Source organism: Chenopodium album, chromosome 16 (genome assembly GCF_948465745.1).
Source record: "Chenopodium album chromosome 16, dcCheAlbu1.1, whole genome shotgun sequence".
In the NCBI taxonomy this organism is placed as follows: Eukaryota; Viridiplantae; Streptophyta; class Magnoliopsida; order Caryophyllales; family Amaranthaceae; genus Chenopodium; species Chenopodium album.
Genome location: NC_137849.1, coordinates 36036021 through 36056457, shown reverse-complemented (window position 1 = coordinate 36056457; position 20437 = coordinate 36036021). Strand labels below are relative to the sequence as shown.

The window sequence follows — 20437 nt, the reverse complement described above, 5'->3', positions numbered from 1 at the left end:
ATTTACATGTACTATATTATTATTAAATAAATTACCGATTATATATACAAGTATTGTTAGTTTACTGTTTTATGTTTGAAAAATTATATTCTAATTATTTGAGTTCTTTTACTTGTCTGCATGGTAAATAAACAATAAATGACTCTAACAATGGTAAGAGTTTATTTATTTATTTATTTATTTATTTATTTCTGAGACAAACAATGGTATGAGTTTATTTTACTTTTAATTTTTTTTTTAATTTATATGTATTTAAAGATAATCTAATGTAAAAAAAATCAATGTTTATAAATTGTAAACTCTATTGTAAAGCATCGAGTTCAATTAGTTCAAAACAATCCACATCAATAATTTATTTTCATTAAATTATTTTCAGCTATCATGCAATCTTAATACAAAGTAATAATGAGCTGTAATTTTACCAGCTGTGCATAAGTTTTATTTCCTTTCTTAATAGATAAGAAAAATACGTTATATTAGATCGAAATCTTGCACAAATCAAATAAGTTTGAGTGTGAATGGAAAATGCTCCTTAAATTCTTTAAAGTAAATTTGTTATACCATGTACATACATTGTCGTATACCAAATACTCTGTATGAAGTAATCTTTTTATACGAAGATATTTAAATCGTATATGAATACAGAAATTATAATAATTATACGGCCCCATTTTTTCATTCACATCTCAAAAAAAAAAAAAAAAAAAAAAAAGTAGGCCGTATGGGGAGGGTGAATATTATAAGGTGATTAAAAAAAAAGAGTGGAGAGAGAGGAGGAGAGAGAAATTAAGAAAGGAAGAGTGAAGATTCCAATAGCTGAAAAAATAAAAATAAAAATATAAAAAGTAAGAAACCACACCATAAAAAATGGAAAAAAGAAATTAATTTTTTTAAAAAAATAAAAAATTAATCCAGATAGCCAGATCCCCACAAGAAATTAAAATTAAAATAAAAAGGAAAAAGAAAAATAAAAATTATTAAGACAACTCAATCTTTATAAAACCCTTGAATTCACCATCACCCCAGCTTCTCTCTCCTTTGCTCCTGTTTGCTAGTTTAACTCAATTTTATTTTCATTTATATTTATTTTTTGTTAGCTGTAATTCAGCTAACAGAAAATAAAATTATAAAAATAAAAAAATAAAAAATAAGTAGTAGTATTGCTATTAGCCTCCAAGCAGCAGGCAAAAATAACACACACTCTCTCTTCTTTTTTTTTTTTTTTTTTCTTTCTTTCTCTCTCTTCTCCCCACCACCACCATTTCTCTCTCATCTCATTCATCATCTTATATTCAAACTATACTACTAAATTTGATACAAAGATTATCTCATCATAATACATGCTGGGGACCTCAAGCTTAATAGGAAGCTCCGGTGACGGCGGAGGTGCTGGTGGAGGTGGTTCGGGACATGAATCCGAAGGCGGAGTTGGTGAAGGTGTTGTGACGCCGTCACCGGACGCCTCAATTATGGCCACTGGGATGGAAGATGAGGAGAAGACTCAAAGCGGAAGCGGTATCGGTATCGGAGGTGGTGGTGGTAGTGGAGATTTATTTGAAAATGACCGGAGCACTGGCGGTAACCGTTGGCCTCGACAAGAAACTATTGCTTTGCTTAAGATAAGGTCTGATATGGATGTTATTTTTCGTGATTCCTCCCTCAAAGGTCCGTTGTGGGAAGAAGTTTCCAGGTCAGTTTTTTTTTCTCATCTTTTTCATCCAATTACTATTGTAACTTCTATAAATATAACATGTACACACCATCAAAATAAAAATAATAATGATAATAATCTCATTTTATTTATGAGATTAGTCATTTGATTTTAATCGGTTTTAATTAATTTGCTTATTTTTATTTTTTCTTCTACTACTCATGTTTTTCGAATTTCTAGAATAGCTTCCCAAGTACAATTATGTACTTATTAGAATATATATTGGGATTCTTTCATTTTAGAACTTTATGCAAATTGGTTGTTCACTGAAATTTAGAGCCACTTAGTTCCTAATTTTATGTGCAATAATTTCGAAATGTACTCCATATTGGGATAATCATATGCTACTATAATAAGATTCATTAATATTTATACATACAAGTATTTTATTTGATTAATTGGCAAGTGTTGAATTAAGATTTCTGTATGATATGGTGCAATTTATTTATTTATTTATTTATTTATGTAATTATTAATTTAAATTTTGATTTGTTAACAGAAAGATGGCGGAACTTGGATATCATCGAAGTGCAAAGAAGTGCAAGGAGAAGTTTGAGAATGTATACAAGTATCACAAGAGAACGAAAGACGGGAGAACCGGTAAGGCGGACGGTAAGACGTATCGATTTTTCGAGCAATTAGAGGCGTTAGAACAACACCATTTGTCAATGGCAGCGTCTTCGGCACTACCACCATTGCCACAACAATCAATTGGTCAAGCAACAACACCACAGCAACAACGTGGTCAATCGCAAGGGCCGGCGCAAGCGGCGGTACCGGTCACAATGGTAATACCAGCTGGTACTAATCCAGCTAGTGTTACTGTTCCATCAAGCCCCCATCCAATAAGTGTAGTTCACACTACTTGTATTAGTCCACTGCCTCATCATCAACAACAACAACAACAAATGAATGTTAATAACCCTACAAATCAGGCATCACAGTTGCAATCGCAGCAGCAGCCGCAACCGCAGGTGATACATCATCATCAGAGTCAGAATCAGAATCAGCACCAGCATCAGCATCAGCAGACAATGGGGATCCCGACTCACGGGTCGATCCAGATGGAGAATCCGTCTTCCCCATCGGCTACTCAATCATCGTCTTCATCAACATCGTCGGATGAGGAGCTAATGGGGAGGAGGAAGAGGAAGAGGAAATGGAAGGATTTCTTTGAGAAGTTGATGAAGGAAGTGATTGATAAGCAAGAAGAGTTACAGAAGAGGTTTCTTGAGGCGGTCGAGAAACGGGAGCATGATAGGGTGGCTAGAGAGGAAGCGTGGAAGTTACAAGAGATGGCTAGATTGAATCGGGAACATGATATTCTTGTTCAAGAACGGTCTATGGCTGCGGCGAAAGATGCCGCTCTTATCTCTTTCCTTCAAAAGCTTTCTGACCAGCAGCAAATTCCGCTGCCCTTACCGGTTCAATCCCAAACTCAACCACAACCTCAAACCCAACCTCAAGGTGGCCAGGTTCGTGCTGCGGTTCCAGTTGTTAGTCCTACTCCCGTGTCACAACCACAGCCGCAGCCACAACCTACAACACAAGTATTGCAACAAACGCAATCACAGCCACAACCTCAACCACAACCACAACCACAACCACAAGTTCATGTACCTGAAAGTCAAGTATCAATGGCATCGCCAACACAAACTCAACCTCAACCACAAACAATAGCACAGTTGCCTCAGCAAACACCACCTCAGCTACAACAAGCATTGGTGGTGGCCAATACAAACAATGGCGGCGACAACGGTGATTTCCAGAAGTCGACCAATGGGGAGAATCTCCTTCAAGCAAGTTCATCAAGATGGCCTAAAGCCGAAGTACAAGCATTGATCAATCTCCGTACCAACCTTGATCAAAAATACCAAGAGAACGGGCCGAAAGGCCCGCTCTGGGAAGAGATCTCGGCCGCCATGCGAAAACTCGGGTACAACCGAAACGCCAAAAGATGCAAGGAAAAGTGGGAAAACATCAACAAGTACTTCAAGAAAGTGAAGGAGAGCAACAAGAAACGACCCGAGGACTCGAAAACATGTCCGTACTTCCATCAATTAGACGCCCTCTACCGCGAGCGCAACAAAATGGAAATTAACCCCGCGACCACCAATGCTACACCGTTGACAACCTATGGGCAAGCGCAGCAGCAGCCGGCCACAACAATGGCGCCTATCATGGCACAACCCGAACAGCAATGGCCGCTTCAAAGCCACCAGGATCAGGCAATGGAGGATCAAGGGAGTGAGAATCAAGACGAAAGCGAGGACGACATGGATGATGAGGACGATGATGATCAAGGAAGCGGTGGGTATGAGATAGTGGCGAATAATAATGTCAATGCAGGTTCAATGACCACCTCAACTACCGCCACTCGAACCGCCGCAACAGCTGAGTGAGTGATGAAATACATGGTATAGCATTTAAGAGAAGTTGAGAAATGAGATAGAGAAAAAAAAAACAAAATTAAAATTATAATTTGGGAACAGGTTGTTGGGAAGCATGAAAATATGGGGAATTTTTTTTTTTTTTTTTGGGATAATTTTTATTTTGGGTTGGGCTTTGAAATCAAGAGGGGATAAAAAAAAAATTATACATATATGTTCGTTTATGGGTGTTAGTGACACTTGAGTTGATAATCTTTATCATGTAATATCCAAGTGGGTCAGATCATGGAAGAAAGGAAGACGTCGACGGGAGGCAAATCGGGTTGGATTGAGTCAGGTCGGGTTACATCTCAGACGGATGGGTCGGGCCAGAGCAATTGTCAAAAAAGGGGGCAAGACTCAGGAAATACCGTGTAAGCTATTATTTTTGGGGGACAGTAATTTTTTTTTTTTTGGTTCTTTGTTTAAATTTTGATAATTTATTTATTGTTTTGCTAAATAAATAAAATGGAGGAAGAGAGGGAAAAATAGAGTGATAGATTTGTTTGTGGGGATAAAAAAAAAATGGGTATATGGGTAAAAAATAGGAATTTAATGGAATAAAGAGACTACTAGTGAGTACTCCTTGTGTTTTTCTTTCAATATATTTTTTTTCATATCGCATTTTCAATTTTTGTTGATTAAATTGTGTTGGTGTATAAATGTATAATTCTTTTTAATTTACTAGTACTTTTTCTTATTATCAAATGAACTTAATTGTGATACTACACCAAATTCTCATTATACATTTTTTTTTTCACTTTTTCACTCCCAATTCAATGAACATAATCCACTATATAATTAGCGCATTTAACAGTATTTCATAAAGTCTTAACTCTAATCGTAATAAAAAAAAAAATTTAAAGACAGAAGGAGTACTCGGTGTCATATCAACAGGTCTAGTATCTACTTTGATTCACTAATGATTGCCGTATATGCTGCAAAGCTTATGTATGAGCGTAAGAGAGAGAGAGTGAGCTGACTTTGGCACAAACCTCGTTTGATGGGTGGCGACTTAGTTAAGCTTGGGAGTTTGGGCCGTCTGATATCTCTGATGATATAATATATAGTCATAAATTATTTTTGAAAGTCTGCATCACAAAATCAAATAAAAACTGACAAAAAAAAAAAAGAAAAAAAAAATTTAAGTACTGAATTTTAACTGATGTAGCATAGCTTTGTCCATGTAGGACTAGCTAGGACGATGTTAGCTGATGCCAGGGTATTCATTTATCTTCACTTCCATGTGATTCAAGGAGTAAATTATTGCGGTAATTACTTTTTTTTTAAAATAATTTGGTAGTGTACAATTTCTGCAAATTTGCTGCAAAACTGTTGCATGAGAATCTTATTACTTTAAGGAAAATTTGATATGAATGATACCCAGTTTTACAATTATTTTACCATTACTTTTTACCCCTTTTAATTTTTAGGAAAACATCAATTTTTTTTTAATTTTTAATTTTTTAAGAAAAAAAAATCCATTTTTTTTTACTTAACATTTTTTTTTTGTCTACTTAAATTTGAATTGGGATTAATTTCGTCTAAGTAAGCAGTGAGATTAAATAATTCTAATATATATAGTAAAACACTTGATTATTCTTGTCTAATTTTACCTTTTTTTTTTTTTTTTTGTTACATCATTTAAGAAGACATATGGTATACAACTTTAGTACTAGCTTACAATATGTTTTTCTTTAACTATCTTAATTACCACCTATATTAAATTTTAACTGCATATTAATGTTACTGAAATAATTTTGTATGTAGTACTTAAAAGGCAAAAATGAGTGAAGTGTGTTCTTTGCACAAACATATAAGTGTTATTACTTATTTTCAGGATATTATTAAATTAAATTAATTATTATTGATCAAGGGAGTTTTTTTTAGCTTAGTTTATGTTCTCTTCATATAAAATAATTTTGTGATGTTAATTTTTATAATTTTGTCTATTTTTATCTCTTAGCTAGCGTGATTTGAATGAATTGGTTAGATTTGATGCAATATGTATTTTTCATAAATCTAAATTTCTTTATTTTACCAATAAAAATAAAAGGTATGGAGTATTTGATATACTTATGCAAAAGACAAAAATCTCTACTATTAAAGTTATTCCACGGTGGCAATTTTGTTAATACCAACATCATAATTACCTTACAAATTCTCCAAAAACATGTTTAGAAATCAAGATGCAACAAATTAATATTGTTATAGATGTTATTTCATCTCGACTTGTCTAATTATTATCCGGTAACAAACACATATAAGCTTGAACCAACAACACTTAATAAAAATTAATATGAGTTTAAAAAAGTGTGACCAAACAAGCAATCCTTAAATTTATTTTATTTATACATAGAACTAGCAGTGTAATTTGTAAAAGCTTGCTATTAATATTTTGAGATCCTTCTATATACTTGTGAAATTTTAGTGTGTAACACAAATAGTGTATCTAAACATAATATAGTCAAAATTATTGGAGCCTATTCATGAGTTCTTAAATCAATGTAAAATGTTCACACAACAAATTTCATTTAAAGTATACTATTGTAACAATGTAAATAAATTCTTAAACTACAACAAAGCATTTTCTAACTCTATTATTATTACCTAAGATTAAGACCCTCCTTGATACGAAGTAGTATTTGTTTCACAAATTAAGTCAAAACATAAAGAATTTTAAAAGACGTAAGATGTATTTAATTTATAAAATAAACGTAATTATCAAATCTATAAATATTACTGACATCATTACTTTTTTCAAATAGTACACGTGTCAGCTTCTCATTTATTTTTTTCCCGCCTAAACTTTTTTTTCGTTTTTTTTTTTATTTTTTTAATTTTTAAATCTAACTATTGATTGCAAATTAGTTTAATACAGTACATTAAACTTTTTAGTTTTCAATACTTTTTCTATTAAAAAATCTTAAGGAAAACAAATATCAACCTTTTATATATATGTGATTACTCCATCTAATTACAAAGTTTGCAAAATTTTATTGTAGACATGAAATTTCTTTTGTTTATATTATTTTAATTTTTATAGCTTGGTTTATGTTAATAATATCGTATGTAATACAAAGATTGACTGATATGTATTTGAAGTTTACACAATTATAAATTCTTTCATTATATCCGTGTATCGCACGGGAGTTAATCTAGTGTAAGTTTATACCTAAAACCCCTCAACTAATTTGATTTGGACTAATCAAAATTCATACGAGTTTATCAAAACTTATTGGCCCTTAAATATGTTTTTCTTTGGATGGAAAACTTTTATGATATTATTATTATTATTATTATTATTATTATTATTATTATTAAAATTGCATTTATTAATTTATTTACAGACTTATGGATCTTATTATTAGCATTAGTATATAAACTTATGACCTGTTCACATTTACTGAATTGAGCTGAACTGAACACCGAATTGAACTGAGCTGAAATGAATATTTTATGAGAGAAGGAAATTAGGAGCTGAATGGAACTGAATTAATTGGAGCTGAACTAAACTGAATTGAAATTAAACTGAAGTGAACAAAACCTTATTCTGAGATATGATAACTTAGCTAACCTTTTCTTTTTTATGATAGCCAATATAACTTGAACCTTGATTATTATTATTATTATTATTATTTTTTTATTTTTTATTTTTTTTTTTTTTTTTTTTGGTGGTGCAAACTTGAACCTTGATTATTTAGGCGAAAAAGAACGTGGCCAAGAAAACAAACATCATGAACCATGATATATGTACCATAAGGAGGATTTTTTTTCCACATAAAACATAATGTTAATTACATGAGTAAGACAAATGAGAGAAGTATATGGGACCTTGATTTTGGAGCCGTTATGCTTTATCACTCTAAATCATTCTCCCCTTCGATATTTTTTTTTCCCAAAATGAATAAGAAATAAAAAAATTGGCCACCTTGCTTGTTTGATGACTTTCAAACTTCAATATAAACGTGAAATTTGAATATTTTTCTGTAATTTCTCCGTCTAATGGGCACATGACAATCTTTCTTGAGCATAGCCCGTACACATGACCTGACTCATGTGCCGTGTTATGTTAGGTTGTAGCGTGTCAATTGATCCCTTTAATAATTTTATATATGTTATAAATTAGTAAAAATTAATAAAGTGTGATGACATACATGCAAATCGATGAATAATTTCATTGTGTTCATTCCAAATCTGAGAAAAATGTCCATGCATTATCCATAACATATTAATGGGTCTCTTATATCATGCCAATTTTGTGATGGGTTCATATCAAAACTGACTACTGTGCTTGAATGGTCATCAGATCATGTCAACCTGGTCCATACCTAGCTCTACATAAGACTTTCTTCTAGCAAAAGAAGAGAGTGGTGACCGATATCCAATCTCTACACAAGCCTTACCTTGCCTAGCCTTGGTTTATGGCATGCTAATTAAGGGTGTTCAATAGTCAAATTGCTAAGAATGGATATATGATAAACTCTATAATTGATATTGATAGTAGTATAAGAAGAAGAAAGAGGGTAAATGAGTTGGAGGTTGGGGTCCAAAGAAAAGTGGGGACAAAGAGCAAAAGAGGGAGAGCAGTGTAGTGTGCAGGGCACCACTTCCTAACAACATGCCATGCCAACATCACATGAGGAGCGATGAAGCCGCGCCTCCATTCCGTCTCCTCTCCTTTTCCTTCTGTCCCATCAAAGGAGCCTCCTCCCAAGATTCTCTTTTTAAATTCCCCTTTATTTGCTTCTTTCATCATTAGACCTGGTTATTGGGCGGATCAGGATAAATACAGGTTAGATCAGCAACAAATCGAGTGAAAAGAGGATGCATAATACCGGTTAATATCGGGTGGATAGAGGACAAACCAATAAACAATTAAGTAAAAAGAATAGAGGAGAGAACTCAAATTAAGTACTACTTCTATTTCATGTTAATTGCAATATTTAGTAAAAAGGCTACATCTCCGTCCTTTTCTTTTTAATTAATACCCACAAAAAAAAAATTGTCTAAGACTTCATGTCAAGGTCTTTGTTGTAAATAATATGAAACGGAAGTAATAAACTTTTTTACCCATTAAATTTTATTTTATTTTATTTGTTAAGTTAGACAAATATTTTGGCCTTATATTAACGCTGTCTAATAAAAGATTAGTCTATTAAAGACCTTTTTTAATAAAACCTATTAATCTTGGCCCAAATCCTATATCCATTGGGCTCCCTTGTCCAATAATCAAATCTATTTGTCCTTAGTTTGGTGAAAAGCCTACTCTCCCATCCCTTTTTGTTCCATTTGACTTTTCACGGTCTCTAATACATGTCTTGAAATTAAACCTGTCAATTCTTGACCCGATCCGACAACCCGACCCGATTCTTAACCTGTTTTACTGAGAGGGATCCCGACTCAAATGACCTGAAATAGATTCGAATTGACCCATTTATCATAATTTGTAATGATCCTAGCAATCCAAACCACTCGAACCAAACGACCCAAACACGAATCCGACTCGTTGACCCGAATTGAGAGGTCTACTTAAAATATATATAACTCAATTTCAATTCTATATGCGTAAAAATTTTTTTTTTTTAAAAAAGAACTTAATATTAATAAAATATACAATGAGACAAATCTAACAAGATCTCATTTAACTATATTATCCCCTATAGATTGATGTGAATTTACTGTCAAAGTTTATAAGATTTGACCCAATAATTTACAAAGGGGTAAAAAAATAAAGATGGAGGGAGTATAACATAACCATTTAAATGAGTAAGTTTTTGTTGAATGAATATTTTAGGTGCAATTCATTAAAAATAGTTTGGAGGTTATCAAAAAAAATATTTAATTTAGTTAGTTTGAGTGATCATATTTGTTTAGCTTAAAATTAAATTATATTAGTTATTTTAATTATTTAGTTGGACTTACTTATAGGGTATAGTACATACATAAGCTATATATTGTGGTTATCTTTAGTTCACTTGATATTATCTAATCTAAATTTTTTAAATCCGACATGATATTATCTAAGTTTCAGTTCTAATCTCTAGTCGTGATCAAAGTAACAGAAACTAAGTATGCATCAAAACTCCATATCTCATATAAATAAATCTCTAGTCGTTATGTAAGTACAATTTATATATTTACTCATTTGCAATAATAATTATTTAATTATACCGCCGTAGTTTTCCGTATTGCTATAATTATGTAAATACAAATTTGTTTTTGCAAAAGTTTGGCTTATAATTGAATTTGTACATTAATAATTTTTTAAATTGATTAACAATGGAAGAAGTGTGCACTAGCTTATCTAACTAAATCATATTACACTTTTTTAATTAAAACTATTTAGAAGAATAATGTACTCTGTCATCATTTTGATCAAAGAGAGTAAACACTACTAAGTAGTTAACGGGATAAAAAGTTTATATATGTCGTATTTCATAATATAAGAAATGATTGAAATTTGTCTACAATTATTGCGTCTTTACACACTTCATCAAACTCAAAAAGAAGAAAACAATAATTTAAATGCAAAATTAAATTAAGCTTTAGCTTAAAGATTTGATATATATATATATATATATATAACACATTACGTTTGAAGTCAAAATTCTTATTCCTTCAGAGCCGTTTTTTAATTACTCCGTATTTTATATAACATCTATAAATTTATATAAACAAGTTATGTATGTAATCCAAAAATGGAAAATAAAAATAGGAACATAAACAAGTAAACCAAAACATACATAGTACAATTATTACATTAAACAATTAAGTATAAATAATGTTATATTAGTATTAATTCCTATATAATTAAGCGTTTGTAGACTTAGGAGTGTTACGTACTTCTATGAAAATCAAGGTTTAAATGCCACCCCACGTGTTGACTTTCTGGACCCAATGTGTTGATTGATCCCAGGCTTAATTGATCAAAAATGCATTATTATCATTAATCTAATTTTTAATATAGTGTTAGTGGTAATAATAAAATTATATAGAGTACCATATTGAGTTTATAATTATTTTCCTCTCTAAATATTCCTTGACATGTGTATTTGTATAATTATGATTCTTAAACCTTAATTTGTACACTAGAGGATTTTTCCCTTTGGATTCTTGTCTCCCTTTCCTACATTCACAGTACATAATCTCATTACCTTCTCCGTTCACTTTTATTATTTGTATTTTCAAAGGAAATTTAAAATACATAAGAAGTTACAATAGTCTTCTCTAAAAAAAAAAAAAAAAAAAAAAAAAAATCCTAACTTATAAGAATAAATAAATAAAATTACTATCTATATAAAAGGTCGATATTTCGATGAGTTTGCATAAAATGGCCTATTGAAACAGGCAAACAGTATAGTCTGCTACTCGATTGTCCTCTCGTAAGTATAACGAGATTCAACATGATAAACCATCGACAAAAAATATTACATATTTACATACATTTGATTTCTTCAATTAAGGCCCTATTCTGTTTACCTTATTTCTACTTATTCCAGGGTTAATAAGTTCAGATAAGGGTTAATAAGTTCAGATAAGATAAATTCAAGAAAAATAAATTCAGAAAAGTTGTGATAAGGGTTAATCAGGGTTATCCAAATTTAATTTACCACTAAAATAAGTTTTAATAAGGGCTAATAAGTTCAGATAAGTAAAAATCAGGTGAATAGAATGCAACCTAATTATATAGGAATTGTAATTAAATCTTTGCCTTTCATTCTTGTAATCAAAGAGGATCGATCGATTCTAAAAGAAGTATAGATTAAGAGAAATAGGATTTATTGGATGTGTTGGCCTTATATCCAACACGTAGGTGGTTCGACTCCAGTCTTCGGTACTACTTGACTGGAAAAAACAAATTAGCTTTATACAAATCGGAGTATCATTTTAATGATTTTTTTTTTTAAAAAAAAATGACATATATGCTATAATTTCCTATTTGTACACTTAAAAGCAATCTTAAAATATTCTTATTTTTGTGCTAATGTCCCAAATTCATCATAAAATGTCCAAATTCCTATAACCTCTTGATATTTTAGATTTGCAAACCTCATGTAATGTTGTACAAAAATTTGTAAAACTTTTCAAGCTTGATTTTAGATCAAACATGGAACAAAACATCTTATACCATTGGCAAATTGTATAGTTATTAATAGATATGATTTTTCAATGAGATGTTTTAAAAGGAAAAGTTAAAGACTAGATACATAAAATTATTACTATTTCAAAAATTTAGGAATAAGTAACAACCACTTAATTTTTTTGAAGCAAAAAGAATATACCCTTTAGTCTTGTACATGTTGCCTCACATATTTATAGGATTTGATTGATCAAAGTTGTAAGACAATGAATGAAAACCCTTTAGTACAACGTCTTGGCCTAATGAAAGGGCTTTATGAGCTTATCAAAAGACAAAAGTAAAATATGCTTGCAAGCATAAAATTGCATAGTACTACAAAAAAGCTTGATATGATCGTTTGTGGTAAATGTTTGACTTGTTACTCTTAAGTTGTATGTAGTAGCGTTTATTTATTTTTCAATTTTTTTTTTCCCTACTAATTTGATCATATTCTCCTTTCTTTGCTACTAAAAATAAATATTCTCTCTTCCTATAGCAGTTGCCCATAAAACTACAAACTAAAAAGCAGAAGAAATCAAGCTACATATAACAAATATTCTGCATTTGTTCTTATTAACTAAGAAGTTTGATCTTATTGTTTTCACTTTTTTAAGAAATAAGTCCAATTAAGATGAGTTGGGAAAAATAAACTTTGGCCGTTAGGGTTAAATAAAAGATAATTAACAAAGTTCATATGATTAAAAGTTCTATTATAATAAGTTCATTATATTTTTTATTTTTTATTTATTTTTTTTTATTTTGAAAGAAGTTCATTAAAAAATAATTTTACATAAGTTTGAATAATTATTTATTGATAATGGTTAATCAATTTATAACTAACATAGGTATAAGTTTAGATAAATTAAGTTATAATGCATTAATATTATTCTTAGGGTCTGTTCTCTTCAGATTATTTTCAATTCAGTTCTTAATTTCCTTCTCTCATAAAATATTCAGTTCAGTTCAGCTCCAATAAATTCAGTTCAGGTCAATTCAGCTCAGTTCAGTCAATCAAAATAGCCCTTAGTAGACAAATATATTTTTTTTGTTATGGATCATGAAAAACTTAAGTTGAGTAGTTAAATTATATTGATTGAATTGAGTAGATGGAGTTTAGTTGCAACATTTCTATTCAGTAGTTGTGTTAACAACCTCAACTCCATTTTTTGTTTAATTATAACTTATATAGTTTCATGTTGTCTACGTATAATTTCAACAATTAATGTCTTTAATTACAATTAAGTAAAAAAAAATTAAATATTTTATAAATATGCATTAAAATGCATTATGCATATAACAAGATCACATACTATCTCCTTTTCATATTAATAGGAATATCCCCAAAGTTGCAACTAATGTGAAACGGTGATAGTATAACTTAACGTTTTCCTAATAAATACGAAGTATAAATTACCAGTACAAAGCAAAATATGTAACTAGTACTCCCTCTGTTCCATAATACAGTTCCTATTTGTGTTTTTTCACAGTATTTAAGAAATAGGAATAGAAAATGAATGAAGTACATTAATAAAAGTGAAAAATAGAATTATAGATAAAAGTTAGAGAGAAAAAGTGAAAAAAAAAGTACAAAGTATGTGCAAAATTCAAGGGTAATTTAAGAAATACAATGAATAAAGTTTAAAAAAAAAAATAAAAAATAAAAAATAAAGTGAAGATATAATGATATTTACATGCTATTTAAAAATAGAAACAAGGTCAATATTTTAAAACTCTAAAATAGAAAAGCAGTAATTATATTATTGGACAAAGGGAGTACAAATAAAAGCGTTGAATTGAAGAAAATACTCAAATACTTCGTATGAACTAGAGTAATCCAGCAAAGAGGTCAACAAGATGAACGACCATGATCAACGGTAAAAATAGAAATTCTGATGTGAAGTTAATAGTGTGATAATAATGTGTGATACATTGAATTTTGTGTTAGGTATCATGCACACGTACACTGAAGTCTCTAAGACTCTGCCTTATTATTTCATCGTTTTGTAATATTCTATTTTCTTTTTTTTAACAACGAAAAAGAGATTATATTACTAGCTGGTAATATTCTATTTTCACTTCCATTATTTTTTCTATGCACATCTCACTCTTCTTCTTTGTCTTTATGAGCTTCTATGTTTATTGGGCTCATCACCTATTCACCCTCAACCTCAAGAATATAGTTTAGGGTGAATAGGATTTGCAATATTTAAGCAAAAGAAACAATTTAATTCTAACCCAAAAAATATAGATGTTTATTTGTACAAAATGATTGTTGATTTGTTGGTTCAAGCATTAATAATTATGATATATATATATATATGTATAATCCGTTCTCTTAGAATTTGATGTAAAACTTGTATCAACACGTACGGTAATTTTTTTTTAAGAAGATCATAAGTTACTCATGTGATATGTCACAAATATTTGTGCTTGACAGAGAGAAGTCTTGGGATGGATAATCTGTTAGGAATTTTCTCAATAAAAAAAATGTATTGGAAAATTTTTATTGGTTTTGAAGACACTTTTTACGTATGTTTATTGCATCATGACAATCAACTCCACCCTAATGATAACAAAGCAACTCTTTGACACCAAACTCGAACTCATAACAATTCAATTAAACATGAATATACCAACATGAATTGTAACTGAGTTGATAATGAATAAGATCAATTTGCATTTGTCCATACTTGATAATAACCTAATTTAATGACCAGACCAGAACCTAATTAATTACTGTTTCAATTTAACTGTACCCAAACTTAGAATAGCTAGATACAAACTCATTCTAGACCTGAACCGAATCAACCCTTGAACCTAAATTGAAATAACTTCAAGTTAATTAATCTCTTGAACCCATAAAGATACATGAGTACTAGTAACATTAACACAACTGACGGACCAGATGACTTGACCCACATAGATTGGTCAATATTTAAAACATATTTTAACTTGATTACCCAAAACTAACTCATCACTACTCATACACCCAATGTAAAGATAAATTGACCGTTCTATCTATAAATACACAAACTTTCCCAAATAAAAAGATAAAAAGTTGGTGCCAATCTCTTGCTCAATCAATAAATGAACAAAAATGTAAGCACTGAATTACTCCCTCTGTTTTTTTTTTTTTTTTTTTTAATGCATCACTTTGATTTTTGCACTATTCACATACTATGGTTGACTTAATTTTTTCACCTCTATAAAATAAATAAATGTTATTATATAATATATCATTAGATTAATCATAATGTCTAGTTTCATAATATAATTTTGTTATAATTTTTACTAATAGACAATTAAAAATATTAATGGTCAAAGCTGAGTCTCGACAAATGTACTGATCAAACTAATACCAAAAAAAAAAATACATATTTTGTTTAATTTTTTAGATATATAATAATATTGTACAATCATCACCATTATTACTACTTCTACTAGCTTAGTAGTCTTTATCTAGAGATGACATAGTCCCTCAAATTCTGATATTATAAAATCCTTTTATTGCTGCGCTTATGCGTCATCTGAACTCTGATTATTTTATTGCCTCAAATATTACGTGTAAAGAAAGGTAAAATTATGGTTTTTGAATAAATCTGACTATACTATATTCTATGATTATTTATTTTTCCCACTAAATTTACAGCGGCTTTCCCGAATTATTCTCAAGGGAAAAAGTTGCATTAACAATCATTGTTGAACTCTAATCATTGAGCCTGCCTCAATCCATTCAAGTTGGCTGCCTCTATTTTTAGTCTTGTTACAATTTCTCTTATTGCCATTATTCTCTTCTACCATTTGCAACTTGTTAGCTATATAGCTACAAAAGTGCTTATGTTTTATTGCAAGAGTTGCCAAATAAAGTATAAACATAGTCTATATAGATGAGTATCTATCATACACTCGGGTATGTGTATGAGTGTGACGAGTGCATGTAAAGGTATGATTTGAATGTAATACTTCCTCTATTTCTATTTACCTAACTAATATTTCTAAAATAGAAATTTCATGAGTAATACTTTACCATACTTCCCTTTTTTTTTTTTTTTTTTTTTTTTTTTTTTTTTTTTTTAAACCTAGTTTGATTTGTATAGACTCACTTTAACCGTCTTTAGTGATTTATACTTAAGATAATATGTAGCACGTAGGATCTGTTTAAATCATACTTCTAAAAAAATATTACCGTAATATCTACTTTCATAATTTTTACATACTAAGGGCCTGTTCACATTTACTGAACTGAACTGAGTGGAGTTGAGCTGAGCTGAGCTAAAATGAATATTTTATAAGAGAAGGAAATTAGGAGCTGAGCTAAACTGAACTGAACTGATTGGAGCTGAACTAAACTGAAATTAAGTTAAAGTGAATAGACCCTAAGAATTAAAGATATTGACAATTAAATTTATGCATTAACAAAGTAAAAAATGAAACTGGTCAAGTGGAAAAGAACATAAATGTATCTGGTAAGCTTTTAGTAAATAAATTCTCTATATTAAAGGGAGCTATGTGCGCCATAATTACTCTCTCCTCTATAAAATATCGTGCCAAAGACTATAAGTCACCTGTATAAAAACAGAGGAAGTATATAGCAAAGTTCATGGTGCATATCTATAGAGATATACTCATCCATTTCAAATTAATTAGTTGTAATATTTGCATTTTCATAAATCCATTGTGCTTCTTTGATCATTAATGTCTAAACTATTAAGTTTACTTCCTTCATATTTTTAGATGCAATATTTTCCTAAAACAACTACTTTCTCCATTTCAATATGATAGTCCCGTATGTAATCAGTCACATAAAATAAGAAAACAAGAATATTTGGAATCTAACATTAAAGTAAAAAACAATTCATAAATAATTTTGCCTTATTTAAATTATTTTGATTTTTTTTAGGAAACTGTCAAACATAATTGCATAATTCAAGGGAATAATTTCTTTACTTAGAGTCATGTCATCAATTCACAATCAAGTAATTAAACCAATCAAAATTTAATAATATGTATAAAATAGGAAATAAAAAACTAAGTTAAAAGTGGAATACATTCAATATGGACAAATCTTTTTGAAACGCCCAAAATAGTATATGGGACTAACAAATTGAAACGGAGGGAGAATATATATATTTTTTTTCAATTATTGCAACTAAAATTGGAATAAGGAAGAGTATCACACATTTCCTAAAAAAAAAAGGGGAGAATATTACACATTTACACATAACAAACATTTAAACATTTTTTTAAAAATAAACATTTCATTACTAAAATTCGGTCAAATTGCGAACGTTTTTTTAAGACCGTCATAAAAACAGTTGCAAAAGTTGCAATCTGCGACCGTTTTTGGTCCAAAAAACGGCCGCAAGAGTATTTGAACAATTTTTTTTTAAAAAATACATGTCTAAAATAATTGTAAAAAAAATTATCCTATTATGACCGTTAGAAACGGTCGCAAATTGCACATATTGCGACCGTTATTGACGGTCGTAATAATGTTATTTTTATATAAAAAAAAGGGTATATAAGGGTGTTGAAACCCTAATTGCACAAATCTCACGCCGCTTTTCCTCTCTCCTCTCTTTTTCTCACGTCCCTCTTCTTTTTTCTCTCTCTTCTCTTTCTTCCTTCCTCTGTTCTCTGAGCTACTCTTTCTCCCTTCCTCTCTTTTCTCTTTCCTCCTCCCTTTACCCTCTGAACACCGCGCTCCAGCCGCCTCTTCTATCACCTTTCTTTGTTCCTCCTCTCTCCCTCACTCTTTCTTTGTTCACTCCTCCTCTCTCCCTCACTCTTTCTTTGTTGCTTTTCGGATTTTGGTTCAAGGGTCCGAGCAACGAACAAACAAATTTTGGTGTTCATGGTCGAATTCGACCATGAAAATTCCAGATCTGGAGTTTTCATGGTCAAATTTGACCATATAAACCCTAAGATGAAGAAATATTAAGAAAGGTATGTTGATTTTCTGAAAATGTTGTTTGTTTTTCTCTATTTTCGATTTTTGTGGTTTACTTTTGTTTTTTGTTGGAATTTTTGTTGATTTTGTTCGAATAGTGGTTCGATTTTTGTCGAAATTGTGTGATTGTTGTTCGAATTTTTGTGGGTTTTTTGTAGGTTTTATTTTTGTGAGTTGAATTTTTGTTCAAATTTTTCTTAGTTTTTGTGGGTTTGATTTGTGTTCGAATTTTTTGTTGATTTTTTATTTAATTTTTGTTCGTTTTTTGGTTTAATTTTTGTGCGTTTTATTTGTGGGTTAAATTATTTTGATAAGTTTATGTTGTTTTTTTGTTCGATTTTTGGTTTGATTTGTTTTTTTGTTCGAAATTATGTGGGTTGTTTTTGTTGGTTTAATCTTTGTGGGTTGTTTTTGTTGGTTAAATTTCTGGGTTAATTTTTTTGATAAATTTATGTTTTTCTGGGTTAAGGGTGGGTGGGTGGTGGTGGGTATTGGTGGTTGAAGGTGGGCGATGGTGATGGTGGGTAGAGGGCGGCGGCTAGTGGTTGTTTAGGGTGGGTAGTGGTGGTAGTTTGGGTGGGATCTGGTAAGGGTGGGTGGGTGTGGTGGTGGGTCTTTTTTTTTTTTTTTTTTTTTGTTTTTTTAAAAAACTTTTAGCGACCGCTTATGACGGTCGCTAAATTCAAGATTTGCGACCAGTTTATGAAACGGTTGCAATTATTAATATTTGCGATCGTTTTCTTAACGGTCGTTGAAAATAGTAAAAACGGTCGCAAAAAATCTACGACCGTCAATCGGTCGTAATATTGTTTTTTTGCGACCAAGAGAATAACGACCACCATGTTACGACCGTTGACGGTCGCAATTATTTTTAGCGACCATTTTTGCTATTTTCAGCGACCGTTTGAGGCGCTTGCAATTTGGCCGAATTTTAATAGTATTTAACAAAAAAAAAACACTTAAACAAATATACCTATGAGTTGATGACCTGTCCTATAGGGAAAATGTTTCAGGTCGGAAGTGTCAAATACTTGGTATAACTTGACCAATTAGTATTATGTAGGTGCACCACGTCTATACTTTTGAACATCTAGTAAAAATAATTGAACATTTTACAAAAAAAATGAACATTTAGTAAAAAAAAATATGAACACGTCACAAATACTGAACATAAACTTGTAATTTTTATGTTCATATTTTATAAAGAAAGGTTCATTTTGTATACAGTAAATGTTCAGTTTATATTACAAAACTATTGAATTATTACGAGTCAAACAAACTTTTTTTAGTTGTAATTAGAATTTAATTTTTCTAAACTATATAATCTGAACGAATTTGAATTTATTAGACCTAAAAAGGCTAAAATAGATGAATATAAGGTGAATTAAACATGACCTTTTGAGAATAAAATCAATCTGATAACCCTTTCATCCTTTTGTTATGTGAGTTAAGGATTAATAAGTGGTTTGCTGTGTCATTCCTTCATCACATGTAAAGTAGGAGTAGTCCCTATAAAAAAAATTACAGTGCAGTATAAAGAAGAACTTAGCTCTAAACTTTAAACAATGCGATGCACAAGTGCACAACCCAAGCCCAATGTTTGTATACCTTTGAGGTTTTTTATTTGTGGACCCAGTCCAGGCCAATGTCTGAATCATCGTAGTGGCCAATTTTAATCACAGAATTGGGCTTAGCCCAATATAAGTATACCATTGTGCTTGCTCAATCCGTGAATCAACGAAAAGGATCTTCACTCAGAATAGTCACATCAATCCTTTGAAAGTAGAACCTGACCAAAGAAATTTAAAATTTACAACTCTCATAATTAATCCAATCCGTCATAACCTATTACTCTATTAGTCATCATCACTGAACCATAAACAAAAGGTTTCTCATATAAAAGAGGGAAATTCTATTATTCTTTTTGATAAACGGTTTATGGTTTATCTAGGGAGTTTAAGTAGCGATTTTAGTGTAAATCATTAACAAACAAAAAAAAAAAAAAAAGTGCACTTATTTACACTATTGTCACTGGATAAACAATTGTTTATCCTGAAAATCAATTGATCAACTTGTATTTTTCCCATATAAGGCGGCAATATAGTTAAATTGCTCGGATAACTCTTTTTTTTTTTTTTTTTTTTTTTTTTTTTTTTTTTTTTATTTTAACAATTGATTACTCGACTACAATTTGAGAAGCCTTCTACAGTTCTACTACATGAAAA

At 30.5% G+C, this 20437-nt stretch overlaps 1 protein-coding gene across 1 annotated transcript; it reads left to right on the top strand.

Annotated features, from left to right (window-relative positions):
- The first annotated feature begins 1064 nt into the window (after positions 1 to 1064).
- Positions 1065 to 4764, top strand: LOC145586422 (trihelix transcription factor DF1-like). The gene is made up of 2 exons (XM_081643262.1): positions 1065 to 1690; positions 2211 to 4764. Exons 1-2 carry the CDS (start codon positions 1341 to 1343, stop codon positions 4111 to 4113), a joined length of 2253 nt encoding a protein of 750 aa, XP_081499388.1. The 5' UTR covers positions 1065 to 1340; the 3' UTR covers positions 4114 to 4764.
- Positions 4765 to 20437: the final 15673 nt, after the last annotated feature.

Coding starts and splice junctions, on each gene's coding strand:
- LOC145586422 (XM_081643262.1), top strand. CDS start 1,341: ATGCTGGGGACCTCAAGCTTAATAGGAAGCTCCGGTGACGGCGGAGGT. Junction 1,691..2,210: donor TTGTGGGAAGAAGTTTCCAG/GTCAGTTTTTTT, acceptor ATTTGTTAACAG/AAAGATGGCGGAACTTGGAT.